At 46.7% G+C, this 12,759-nt stretch overlaps 2 protein-coding genes across 2 annotated transcripts; one reads left to right on the top strand and one right to left on the bottom strand.

The window, feature by feature from the left end:
- The first annotated feature begins 5,600 nt into the window (after positions 1-5,600).
- On the top strand, positions 5,601-8,020 carry TSSK4 (testis specific serine kinase 4). The gene is given in 8 exon segments (XM_057489040.1): positions 5,601-5,825; positions 5,828-5,979; positions 6,326-6,540; positions 6,950-7,152; positions 7,155-7,301; positions 7,304-7,334; positions 7,672-7,690; positions 7,745-8,020. Coding segments are annotated over 8 exon segments (1,014 nt in total). The 5' UTR covers positions 5,601-5,758; the 3' UTR covers positions 7,925-8,020.
- An 898-nt stretch (positions 8,021-8,918) lies between these two features.
- CHMP4A (charged multivesicular body protein 4A) lies at positions 8,919-12,721 on the bottom strand. The gene is given in 6 exon segments (XM_057488564.1): positions 8,919-9,221; positions 9,632-9,761; positions 9,924-10,038; positions 10,473-10,650; positions 10,735-10,884; positions 12,315-12,721. Coding segments are annotated over 6 exon segments (786 nt in total). The 5' UTR covers positions 12,472-12,721; the 3' UTR covers positions 8,919-9,165.
- Positions 12,722-12,759: the final 38 nt, after the last annotated feature.

Genomic DNA, 12,759 nt, shown 5'->3' with positions numbered 1-12,759 from the left:
CTTGGGGTACTAATAGAAACAGAGCAGTGCCCGCGGCGTGAGCCCAGTGACTGGCCAGGACACTGAGCCTGGGCAGTGGCTGGGCCTTACACCTAGTGTTTGCGGGCGGAACCGAAGGGACTCGCCACTGACTGCTGAGGCCGAACTGAGAGGCGGTTCATGGCCCCCAACCCTCATGGACGGGTGAGGCGTTGGATGTCGCTTTGCCAGGGACATTGCAAGGGTACTGGAGTTTGGATCTCACCTCACTGCTTCTCTCCTACTTGTGAATGGTCCGCCAAAAAATAAGAATGCTTCCTGAGGCCGTACTGGAGGCCTCCCTGTTTATATAATGACAGTCTCAATGTACGACGGCAGACAAGCCTGAGCCAAGTCTGATAAGGAGGAACAGAGAGATAGGGTGTCTGCCCTTTTAGCCTGTGAGCTGGGCAGACGGGCAGTTATTGTTACTTGCAGGTAAAGCATCTTGCCATATGTTCGTTTCTTTTCATGTTTTTATTATGTCTGTGCATAAATTCTCTTAATTTCGTATTGCAGATTTTTCTGAAAAGGTTTACCCTTGTCTGTGTCAGCTATTTTTTTTGGGAGATCATTAATCTACAATTACATGAGGAACATTATGTTTACTAGACTCCCCTCATCACCAAGTCCCCCCCACATACCCTATCACAGTCACTGTCCATCAGCGTAGTAAGATGCTGTAGAGTCACTACTTGTCTTCTCTGTTGCACAGCCCTCCCCGTGCTACACCCCTTACATTATACATGCTAATCGTAATGCTCCCTTTCTTCCCCTCCCGCACCTTATCCATTCCTTCACACCTGTCCTCCCCAGTCCCTTTCCCTTTGGTAACTGTTAGTCCATTCTTGGGTTCTGTGAGTCTGCTGCTGTTTTGTTCCCTCAGTTTTTGCTTTGTTTTTATACTCCACATGAGTGAATTCATTTGGTACTTGTCTTTCTCTGCCTGGCTTATTTCACTGAGCATAATACCCTCTAGCTCTATCCATGTTGTTGCAAATGGTAGGATTTGTTTTCTTCTTATGGCTGAATAATATTCCACTGTGTATATGTACCACATCTTCTTTATCCATTCATCTACTGATGGACACTTAGGTTGCTTCCATTTCTTGGCTATTGTAAATAGTGCTGCGATAAACATAGGGGTGCATCTGTCTTTTTCAAACTGGGCTTCTGTATTCTTAGGGTAAATTCCTAAAAGTGGAATTCTGGGTCAAATGGTATTTCTATTTTGAGCTTTTTTCGGAACCTCCATACTGTTTTCCACAATGGTTGAACTAACTTACATTCCCACCAGCAATGTAGGAGGGTTCCAGTTTCTCCACAACCTCGCCAACATTTGTTGCTGTTCGTCTTTTGGATGGTGGCGATCCTTACTGGTGTGAGGTGATATCTCATTGTGGTTTTAATTTGCATTTCTCTGATGACAAGCGGTGTGGAGCATCTTCTCATGTGTCTGTTGGCCAACAGAATTTCTTCTTTGGAGCACTGTCTGTTCAACTCCTCTGCCCATTTTTTAATTGGATTATTTGCTTTTTGTTTGTTGAGGTGCGTGAGCTCTTTATTTATTTTGGATGTCAACTCTTTATCGGATCTGTCATTTATTAATATATTCTCCCATACTGTAGGATGCCTTTTTGTTCTACTGGTGGTGTCCTTTGCTGTACAGAAGCTTTTTAGTTTGATATAGTCCCACTTGTTCATTTTTGCTTTTGTTTCCCTTGCCCAGGGAGATATGTTCATGAAGAAGTCGCTCATGTTTATGTTCAAGAGATTTTTGTGTGTTTTTTCCTAAGAGTTTTATGGTTTCATGACTTACATTCAGGTGTTTGATCCATTTCGAATTTACTTTTGTGTACGGGGTTAGACAATGACTGTGTCAGCTATTTAAGGGGATCTGCCATTAGGGTAAATCAGACCCAGGGCATTGACTTTCATTTGGTCGTTTGGTAACAACATGTAAGGAAGCTGACTTTTAAGAGTCCCCCACCCAGGGAAAGAAGTAGGACAGTGGAAAATCACAAGTGACTTCTGGCCTGAAAAGCCCATTTACCCACTTTTGCCCTTTCTGAGCCAGCCTTCCTCCTTACAGGAGGAAGTAAGGTTCCAGACTGTAGGGAGTTGAGTTTTTAAGACAAACGATTTTGTAATTAGAAACTCAGGGGAAAAAAATTACTTAGAGTGGCTTTAGAATAGTCCTTAAGTGACAATTACTTGGTCTCTAAAGCCAAAAACATAAGCGTTTTTCTCAATCCCCCTTGCCTCCCCAGATTGGTACCTCCAAGTGCTCTCTGCTTACTTCCTGAATATCTCCCAAATGCTTGTCTTCTGTGGCTGCCTTGGTTCAGGCCCCATCCTCTCTCATTTAAATTACCATGATAGCCACCTTGCTAGTCTCATCCCCCTTGGATCTATTTTTCACACTGTTGCTGCAAGGATTCCTTCCTTCCTTTTCCTTATTATTTCCTTCCTTCCTTCCTTGTTATATTTCTTTCCTGCCTTATTTCCAGCAAGGGTGGTTCTGAAATTTTGGTGTGAATCAGATTCAGCCAGAAGCTTATTAAAAACATGGATACTTGGGTTCCACCAAATCAGGATCTTAGGGAAGGGGGTGACTGGGCATCCATATTTTTTAACAAGCTCTGATTTTGATACACATCAATATCTGACCATGAGTACATAGGATAAACAGAAAAACACTTGGCATATGAGGCCTCTCAGATCTGGGTCTTAATTACTTCTCCAGGTACATTCCCCTTCTTGAACCCAATTGCGTATTCAGATTGAAATTTTCAATGTCATGTTCTCTCAAGCCTGCAAGCCTCATCTAGTTCCTTCTGCTTAGACTGCCCAATCTACCATTCACTACTTAATTGCTTGGAGACTTTTTTTAAACAGTGCAAATGACCTTCTCTATAAAGCCTTCATTTACATCTCCTTCCAATCTTTGTTTGTAGTGGTTTATCTCACTCTATTATTTTACTTAGGTGTCTGTCTCCCTTGCTAACTCCTCACAGGAAGGTTATAGTTATCCATCTTGGTATCTTCAGGACTTTAGCAGTGCATTTGTCTACAGTAGGCAACTTAATACACATGCCTCGAGTGAACTGGTTTAGCCCCTGTTCAGAGCTGCCACCAAACTGCCTATCCAGGGACTAGCTATCTAGCCAGAGAAGCAGAACATGGCTAGGGCTGGTGGGCCTCCTTACAATGGTGTGCCCTGGACAACTGCTTCTCATGATAGATTGAGGATGTAGATCTGGCTTCCAACAAGATTTTGGGACCATCCTTCTAGCAAGATCAGCTACCAATAAATGGGAATTTACCAGTATTCTATGGCATAATCTGTTGTTGAAGTTGTTTTGGAAGATGGAAGATACAAGAAATCTGATTCTCCCCGTTTTTTCCTCCAAATGCCACCCCCATCCCATCCCTATACCAACACACACACACAATTTTAAACCCAGATAACCCCTCTATGACCCACAACCTCTTGTTCTTGTCATTCCCATCCAACTTGTTCTTCCATTTCACTGCAACCCCTCCCCTTGAGCTTTTGTCCTCTTTAGCTTGGATTCCACATTCCATCATTTCACATTCTTGCTTGTGTTCTTGATGCCTCTCTCCCATTATTTCATTACAGCTGCCAAGTGAAACTTTTGTCTTGGGTAAGTTCATCTGTCAGTATTCAAGCACCTATATCTAGGATTCTAAAATAATCTCAAAACTATACGTTAACATCCTGTGTTTATAAACTATGTTCAACTTCAGTTGGGCCCTCAAAGCTGCCCAGTGATCCTGTTCATTTTCCAAATCATCCCTCTTCCATTCCCCACAATCTATTCTTCTCAAACTTCTGACTTCATCTCCCTCTTCTGATCAGTTAATCTCCTTTATAGCCTAGTAGGAGGTGCAAGGAAGAAAAGCAATTACAGACCTATGTTAGGTGCTATGACAGATAAAGTATCAGGGCTGGGGAGCACCCTGGAGGGGGGACATCAATCCAGTTTGGGTTTGAGCATTCAATAAAGGCTGTCTTAAAGACACTTATAAGCTAAGTCCTGAAAGGAGAGTAGTTCATCAGGACAGAGGGAAAAATGAAGGAAAAACAATTCTGTTTGGCTGCAGCACTGCACATTGTTAAAATAAAAAAAGAGAAGTAGGGCTGAATCTTGAAGTCACATAAAGGAATTTGGACTTGATCCCGAGGAGAATGGAAACACACTGAATTGTTTTAAATGGGAATAAAACCAGATTTATGCTTTGCACTTCAGGGTGAACAGACTGGAGGGGAGTAGAAAACTTGCTAGAGCAATTAAATGATGGAGGTTGAACTAAGATAGTGGGAGCAGACTTGGAAAATCTTGAATGTATTGCTAGAGAATTAGTTGGAAGAAACAGATTTGGTGACAGATGGGATGTAAGGCCTGAGGCAGAAAGAAGGGTCTGGTATGACATTTGAGTGTCTCAGTTGAGGGCAACTAGTATAGAACTTACAGAAAGAGGAAGTCTGGGGGAAGAAAATAAGTTCAGTTTTGGACACAGTGAATTTAAAGTGCCTGGGGAAGACATTCCTATATAATGTGTGGTGAGCAATTGATGCTGGATCTGGAATTCCAGATATCTGGGAAGGAGATAAGATTAGGAGTAGTCAACATCAATTATAATGATTAGTTTTGGGAGTGGATGAGATCCTTAAGGAACATGTGAAGGCCTGTGATGGAAGCCTCAGGATATGATTAAGAGATGGATGGAGGAAGATGAGGCTCCAATAGAGTCTGAGGAATGGCTAGAGGGATGGGAGAAAAACTAGGAGTTCAGGGTCATGGAAGGCAAGATAATGCATTTCAAGGTTAAGAGGTGGAGTCCACATCCCTTCATGAGTGATCCTTTTAACTTTGTAGCTGTCTTTGCTCATGTAAAGGTAGGGAAGTGATGCTTTGTGACTTTAGACCCTAGGCCTCAACCGGTGATGCAATTTCTTGAATTCAGTGCCATTATGAGGGAACTCAGGATAGTCTGCTGGATAATCATAACATATGCAGCAGAAACAAACACATCCCAGCTGAGACCATCAGATGCACCATCCAACTAAGCCCAGCTGAACATGAGTTTGAAAAAAAAGGTTGTCTTAACTCCCCAAATGCATTTTAAGGTTTAGATTCCTTAGAATATGTTTCTACAACACACTGCAATTCTCTGTAATAGTCTCACACTCAGGTGTTTCTCATTCTGGATAGAATCTAGGAGCATAGGGTCTCTGTTGGCCTTCCTGGTTACTTTATCCCAGTACTCGGCACACTTCCTGGGACACAGTAGGTCTCAAAAAACATGAATGGTCGGAGGGACCAGATTTATAGAGGAAGTCTCACCAGATCACAGAAGGTGTCTCCAGGAATATTTCCTGAAGTGTGTATCATTCTCAAGGCTTGTGGCCAGTGGCAGAAGGTGAATTGTGATGTGTGTGGAACATGGAACCTTGGGGAGTTCCGTAACCAAGAGGAGAGAAAAGAAACAACCACCACTGGGGACAAAAAGAACTGCTTTCCCCTTCTTCCCCCTCCAAGTTCCTAGTGGACAGCTGAGCCCAGCATCCCAGACTTGGGTGACTACACAGGCAAGCATTCGAAGACAACTTCACTTGAGTACCCTAACCCTCTACAGAGCTCAAGGTGCTGGCTCTCTGAGCAGACTAGAGGCTTTTAAATAGCAAAGCTCCCTGCTCTCAGTGCCCAGCATCATGGGGAAGGGAGACACCTTGGAGGTAGCACCACCCACCTTGGCCTACCGCTCTGTCATGGAGGAGTATGTTACGAAGTGGGCAAGGTCATTGGTAATGGCTCCTATGGCACGGTGTATGAGGCTTACTACACCAAGCAGAAGGTCATGTTGGCTGTCAAGATTATCTCAAAGAAGGCCTCAGAGGACTATCTTAACAAGTTCCTGTCCAGTGAGATACAGGTTGGAAAGGGGGCTGGAAGGGGAAATGGCACCAAGCTGCTTAAGGCTCCTCAGAGGGTTATGGTTAGGAGGGGGTGGGGCCAGAAACCCACAAACCAGAACTATATGTTTCACTAAGCAGCTAGGGAAATCACTTGATGTAAATTCAATGTCTTTACACCCACCCACTTATCTCCAGCCTCTCAAAAAGTGAAAGTGCAAAGCACAGGGTTTGCCCACAGGCCACCAGCCCTTTGGGGTTTGATGCTGTTGCAAAGTTCTAAGTAGCAGTGGGAGGGCAGGAGGGCTGGCAGCACAGCCAGGGCTCTTCCTTCCTGGGTTTGATGCGTCCCTTTTCCGGAGCCAGGTAATGAAGGTCCTGCAGCACAAGTACCTCACCAACTTCTACCAGGCCATTGAGACCACATCCCGAGTGTACATCATTCTGGAGCTGGCTCAGGGTGGTGACGTCCTTGAATGGATCCAGCGCTATGGGGCCTGCTCTGAGCCCCTTGCTGGCAAGTGGTTCTCCCAGATGACCCTGGGCATCGCCTACTTGCACAGCAAGGGCATTGTGCACCAGTGAGGGTGCTGCCACCTAGACTGGGGCCTTTGGGCTCATAAGGGGATTTGAATGCACATTTCCCATTTTCAGCCCTCTTTTTTCCTGCCTTGATTTCCCTCCTCAGTATCCAGGCCCACTGATCCACTCTCTTTTAATCATCTGGTCAAAAATATTTGTTTAGTATCCACTATGTGCATTTTGTGAAATACAATGGTGAGCTCCCAGTGGACCTCAGGTACCATACTCTCATCTTTGGGCTCTGCTCACAACTCCATGGCTTTCCTTCCTCCTTACCTGTGTCCTCATAGTGGCATCTCTCCCAGTTGGCCTTTCCTCATCTCTACCTCTGACCCCTGGCCCTTCAGCTCCCGGTCTAATACTAAACGCTCTTCCCAGCCCGACCCCCAGCCTTTCTGCTGCTGGTAGGGACTTAAAGTTGGAGAACCTGTTGCTGGACAAGTGGGAGAATGTGAAGATATCGGACTTTGGTTTTGCCAAGATGGTGCCTTCTAACCAGTCTGTGCGCAGTAGCCCTTCCTACCGCCAAGTGAACTGCTTTACCCACCTCAGCCAGACTTACTGTGGCAGCTTTGCTTATGCCTGCCCGGAGATCTTGCTAGGCTTGCCCTACACCCTTTCCTGTCCGATACCTGGAGCATGGGCGTCATCCTCTACACCCTGGTGGTTGCCCATTTGCCCTCTGACTCCAATCTCAAGAAGCTGCTGAGAGAGACTCAGAAGGAGGTCACATTTCCATCTAACCACTCCGTTTCCCAGAGCGCAAGGTGCTGGCTTCCCCAGGAGGGCTGAGGCCTCAGGGATGATCCACAGGGAGGGAAGACCCAACCTTGGGGAAGGCTCTCACCTCAACCAGTCATCTTACACTCCAGCTCGTGCCCTAGTATAGGGAGAGGGCTTAAAGGGCCAACCACAGGGCTCCACACCTTAGATGTGAGCAATAAGCAGGTTTCAGCCTCTACCTTTTTAGACCAGAAGGGGATTTTGCAAGGTATTCCAAGGAGGTAAATGCCTGGCCCTTCCCTCTGCCTCTCCTCCAGGAAGTTAAATGCCTGGCTTTTGAGGATAAAAGCAGGGCCATACCCTCTTTCACCAGAGTGGTGTGATGGGCTATCCTGTGTCTGTCTTAGGTCCAACTGCTCACTGCCTGTGTGGCACAATGAGGGGCGAGCTCAGCCAAGACCTCTCTCTCCCCTGCCCTAGAACCTGGTCCTCCAGATGCTACGCCAAGCCACCAAGTGCACCACCATCATGGACATCAAGGATCCCTGGGTGCTCAAGTTCCAGCCTGAGCCACCCACTCATGAGATACGGCTGCTTGAGGTCATGTGCCAGCCTCCCAGCAACACTAACCATCACCAGCCCTTGGAAATCAATACATGAGAGTGGCTGAGGGAGGGGGTCGAGAGAGGAGCAAAGCAGGAGGGTCTGGGGCTATGAAAATCTTTTTTACCAAAAATAAATCTAATTCTGATTTAGTTTTAATCCATTGGATTTCATTCCTTCCTCAAAGGAACCTTAGCAGGAAGCCCTGCTGAGGGTAAGAAGTGGGCTTCTGCTCAGATCCTGTAACCAGCCATCTGGACACTGTTCAGTCAATACTGTAATTTACAATGTAGCTCCTATGTGGCTCAAGGGGGAGGGGGTGCTAGATGAACACCCTCTTTGGGGAGCCTTCATGATTCTGGTAAATGCTCATGCTTTTACATCTCCTGGGTGCTCTCAATGTTCAAGCAATGGGACAAAGGCCCTGGTTGCTCTGTCTGGTCATGGCTCTGCCTCTGTCTGTAGTCCAAAGGGAGGGTATTGTTTGTTCTTTTAGAAATTGGTATCAGGATGTGTGAAATATCTTGTTCCTTCTCCCTCCTCCAAATACCACCTTAACCATTATCGACATAATCCCAGCGAATCATGGCCCCTCACATTTGAACTAGACACAAAAGTGACAGTTCAAACCCAGCCTATTAACTATGGGTATGGATAAAGGAGAGCTACTTGCTTCTTTATCTCTGTATTCTCGCTCTCTTTGAAAATGGGTTTTGCAAAAGGAATATGGGTTGTAAATCACGGGGCTGTCTTGGCAGAGGCACGACTGGGGGATAACAATGAGGGAAGACTCGGATAGTTCCACATGGTTCTAAGATAAATATTAGAGGGCAGTTTCCTCAACCTCAGCCTCAGGCAACTCCAGGACAAACCAACTTGAAAGATAAAACAGTATTTGCCAGGAACATACAGGTTAAGATATTGGAAACTCCCGTTTATTCTATGTCCCAATGCCCCTTCATTCCTCCCATTGTTATTCCTTGCTTGAGACAAAGGTCCAAGGACTAGGGGAAGAGTTTCAGGTGTGGATAAGGCAGTATAAGCACTAGGGTTCCATATGCCCAGTTTTATTCAGAACAAGGGCACTTTAACTGTTATCAAAAAGAACTGTTAGTACCAAGATCCTTCTTTGGAGTTGAACCAGGGATGGGAGGGCAACAGACCCTTTTCTCAGGCAGGGTCATGCTATCACCCTCAGCAGGACCTCCCCAAAAAGGCTATGTTCCTTTCGCTCAGCACTTGGCACTTAAGGCAAAGAGACCAATGAAGGCAGCATCAGGAAGACAAGCCCAGACTCATCAGGATACCCACTCAGCCAACTGCTTTAGTTCTTCATCTTCATTCATTCTGGGAACTTTGGGGACAAGGATACCCAGAGAAAGAAAGAAGTGTTAAGGCCTCAGAACCACTGTTGCTATCACACTCAGAGCCTGCTGAATTCTCTCTCCCCAGCAAAGAGCCTAAAGTTGTGGGGGCCTTCTGCTTGCTGGACTGCTGCTAATTCCCACTGCACCTTTGGGCAAAAGGTGCCTCTTTCTCCCAGCATCTGCAGCCCTAAATCAGGATACACAGCTTGCTAGTGGAGCACAGGCTGGACTTCAATCTCACTCCCCTTTAGGCATGGGTCCTTATGCAGTCAACAACATGTGCAACTGTAGCAGCAGCCCTCTCTACCTGGTTCCTTTGAGGCAAGAGGATGAGCAATAATCTTTCCCCTACCTATCCCACCCTCTCAAGTGTTTGAGACAATACAACCCTGGGTACCTGGCCCTGCAGGCAGATGTGTAGAGGGTGCACTGGGAAGTCTGACTGGGGGTTCTTCCTCCTGGCCCACATTTAACTCCTGGGTTAATTCCTCCTGCTCCAGCTCCTCTAGCTCCTCCAACAGGTCATCCTGGATATAGGGAAATAAGACTGTTCAACACAAAAAGTTCTACTTCCAAAAACATACCGCTTTTGGAGTTCCCCCTGAACTTGCCCCACAATTCTCTTGGGCATTCCTTCTGGCTGGTCCCACGCTTTCTCCAATATTCCCTAAGCCCTTAATCCCAATCACCTCATCCACATCATCTCCAAAGCCTATAGGCTGAGAAATGGCATCTGAGATCTGTTGGGCCACCTCCTGTTGTTCTGTAATGTCAGCCATCAGTTCGTCCACCTTGTCAATATCCCTGAGAATGAGATATGTAGCCAAGAAATTAGGCAACAACTCCTCTGGATTTTCTCATCCAGCATGAATGAGGTCCCTCCTGCCTGCAGCCTCAGACTGTTAAGTCCATGGCTTCCCAGGTAGAAGAGATTCCTGGAATATTGTAAAGAGGCAAGTCTGGGCTGAGCAATGGCAAGAAGCCACACTGGGGACAGGAAAGGCTGCACTCCCTTCCCTTAAGAATCTTTAAAAATTAGGGAAAAAAAGATAAAAGATTATCTTTCCTTCCTAGAATGCCCCAGGCAGCAGAGAGATCTTGTAGGAAGCAAGGAAGCTGCTAGATCATAGGCGTCTATACTGTAAATGCACATTCTCAGAGACTTTAAAATTCAAAGTACAATACCAAGCTCCTCTCCTGAGTGCCTGGGCCCCCTCGTCCCTTCTCCCCATACCCACATGTTCTGGTAGGCCTTCTTCATGCCTTGGGCAGCAAGCTCCATGGTGCGAAGCACTTCTGCACTGGTGGTGGCATTCTCAATGGCCTCCCGTTGAAACTACAGAGTTGATAGTGTCCTGTTGGTTTATGCCAGCTGCTGTTCCAATCTTTTCTGCCTCTGCAAAGCCTGTAGGGCGGCTGACCCAACCCACACCCTAAAGGTCAGAGCCAGAAGCCTGCTTCCTACCTGGGCCCTCCCTCTTGACACCTTTCCCTCATTACCTCTCTTATTCTTAGTCCCATGCTTCTTTGCTGTTTGCAGCTCCTGCGGTATCTTTAGCTTCAGAAACTCCTGTTTCTTGATCAGTATCTTCTCCGTTTCCTTCAGTTTCTGTACTGCTTCTTCAGGGGTTGGCTCCTTCTCCTTCTTCCCTGGTGTCCAGTGGAGCAGGCCCATTTTGTGTGAAGGAAAAACATTAGCTGCCAATCACTGAGTGCACAGTATATGTTAGGCATTTGACTGTTATTGTTAACCTCAAAATGACTCTCTACAATGAATATACTATTTTCCCTTTGCAAATGTAAAAACAGGTACAAAATGTTAATTTTTTTTCATGTGAAATCACAGCCAGTAACAGATTGAGCAGGAACTGAAATGTGGCAGTATGTCTTCCAGGTCCAGGACTCTTAATATTCCAACCTGCCTTTCAAGTCACTTCCAGTCATCATCATTATTGTTTTTGTTGTTGTTATTTATTTTTTAGAGCAGTTTTAGGTTCACATTAAAACTGAGTGGATACAGATACAGAGATGTCCCGTCTACCTCTGCACCTACACACGCTGAGTCTCCCCATTATCACACCCATCACCCCCACCAGAGTTCAGTCACTTTTTATAATCACTGTTCCACTTGCTGTCTCAGGAGATGCCCAAGGTCCTGACTTCACAGGAGCAAACTGAATGAAGCGCAAGGAAAACAATGAAGCACTAGAGAAAAAAAAATCTGATCTCAATTTTCCCCTTCATCTTCTGCACCTCTAATAGTTAAAAAAAACAAAACCAAGAAACAAAAAAACCCTTGATGTCCCTTGCCTGCTTAAAGTCCTTCCAGACTCTCTATTGCCTACAGGAGAAAATCCGAAACTTTTTAAACAACACATACAAAGTCCTCATGATCCAGCCCTTATTTAAGTCTTCATTCATACTTCCTTCTACTTTCCTCTTCCCCTTCAGCACACACAGTCACAGGGGCAGCCAGCACTTCTGTTTTCCCTAAACATACCAAACTTCTGCTTCTGTTCTGCACACAGTTACCTCTTCCAGGAACACATCAGCTCTCCACCCGGTATACTTTCCTTCCGAACCACACCCGCCACAGCCCCCTCCCATGCTGCTCTGTGTTTTAGGGATCGTCTTCACCATGGAGTTGCTATACTACACTGTAAATGCCAGTTTTTGCTCGTCTTCCCCAACTGGATAGGAGCTTCAAGAAGGCAATCCTTCCTCACCTCAGATTCCCTGCTTCCCAGCACAGACTAAGCACCAGTGTTTTGAAAAGGAGTGGAGGACGCCAGCCGGAAACTACTCCTCCAAGCCGAAACAGTGGGAGCCAGCAGCTGCCTCGCGCGCCACTGCGTTCCCTCCCGGGCCTCGACCTCTTCCCTCTGGGGTGGGGAAAGGAAGGCAGAGGGAGCCAGACTCCCTGAAGAGGCCGAGCCTCCTCCACTCACAGATCTTGATAGGCCATCGGCCAGGGTTTTCGGGACAGCGTGCCTCCTGGATGTCTTACCCACTCGGGGCCGTGGTCCACCCCACCCTCTGCGGTCAGCACCTCCCAGTCAACGAGTCTCATCCGGGTTCACCCCTCCCGAAGAGCCGGCCGAGACCACTCATCACGACCCTTGCCTCTCCCACCCCAGATGACTTTCTGCCTGCTTTTGCCTTGCTCCCGGTAGGGTGCTGTCTCATCACCCGAGGACCGGCCTCGGCCAATCCCTCGTTGGGGCACTGCGGCGACATCAACAGGCGTCAAAGGAGGCCACTTATGCCACGTGACCCACACCGACAGCCCGGAAGCTACGTGCTCCTCTTAAAGCGGCCTCTTCATATCCGACTATGTAAAAGGCAGTCCCACACCCGCCCAAAACTAAGTATGTTTTTCCTGCAAGGAAATGTGCAGGGTAATGCTCCCCGCTACTCGGGTCCAGTGAAAGCGGTCTTCATGACCTTGGCAGAGCTCAGGAAAGGGGTAGAGCTCACACGGGGATCAAAGTCTTGTATTTGCCACAGTTTATAAGGCAGAACCTG

This window comes from Manis pentadactyla, chromosome 11, assembly GCF_030020395.1.
Source record: "Manis pentadactyla isolate mManPen7 chromosome 11, mManPen7.hap1, whole genome shotgun sequence".
Lineage (NCBI taxonomy): Eukaryota > Metazoa > Chordata > Mammalia > Pholidota > Manidae > Manis > Manis pentadactyla.
Note: the sequence above shows the minus strand (reverse complement) of the source record. Positions and strands in the feature narration are given on the sequence as shown.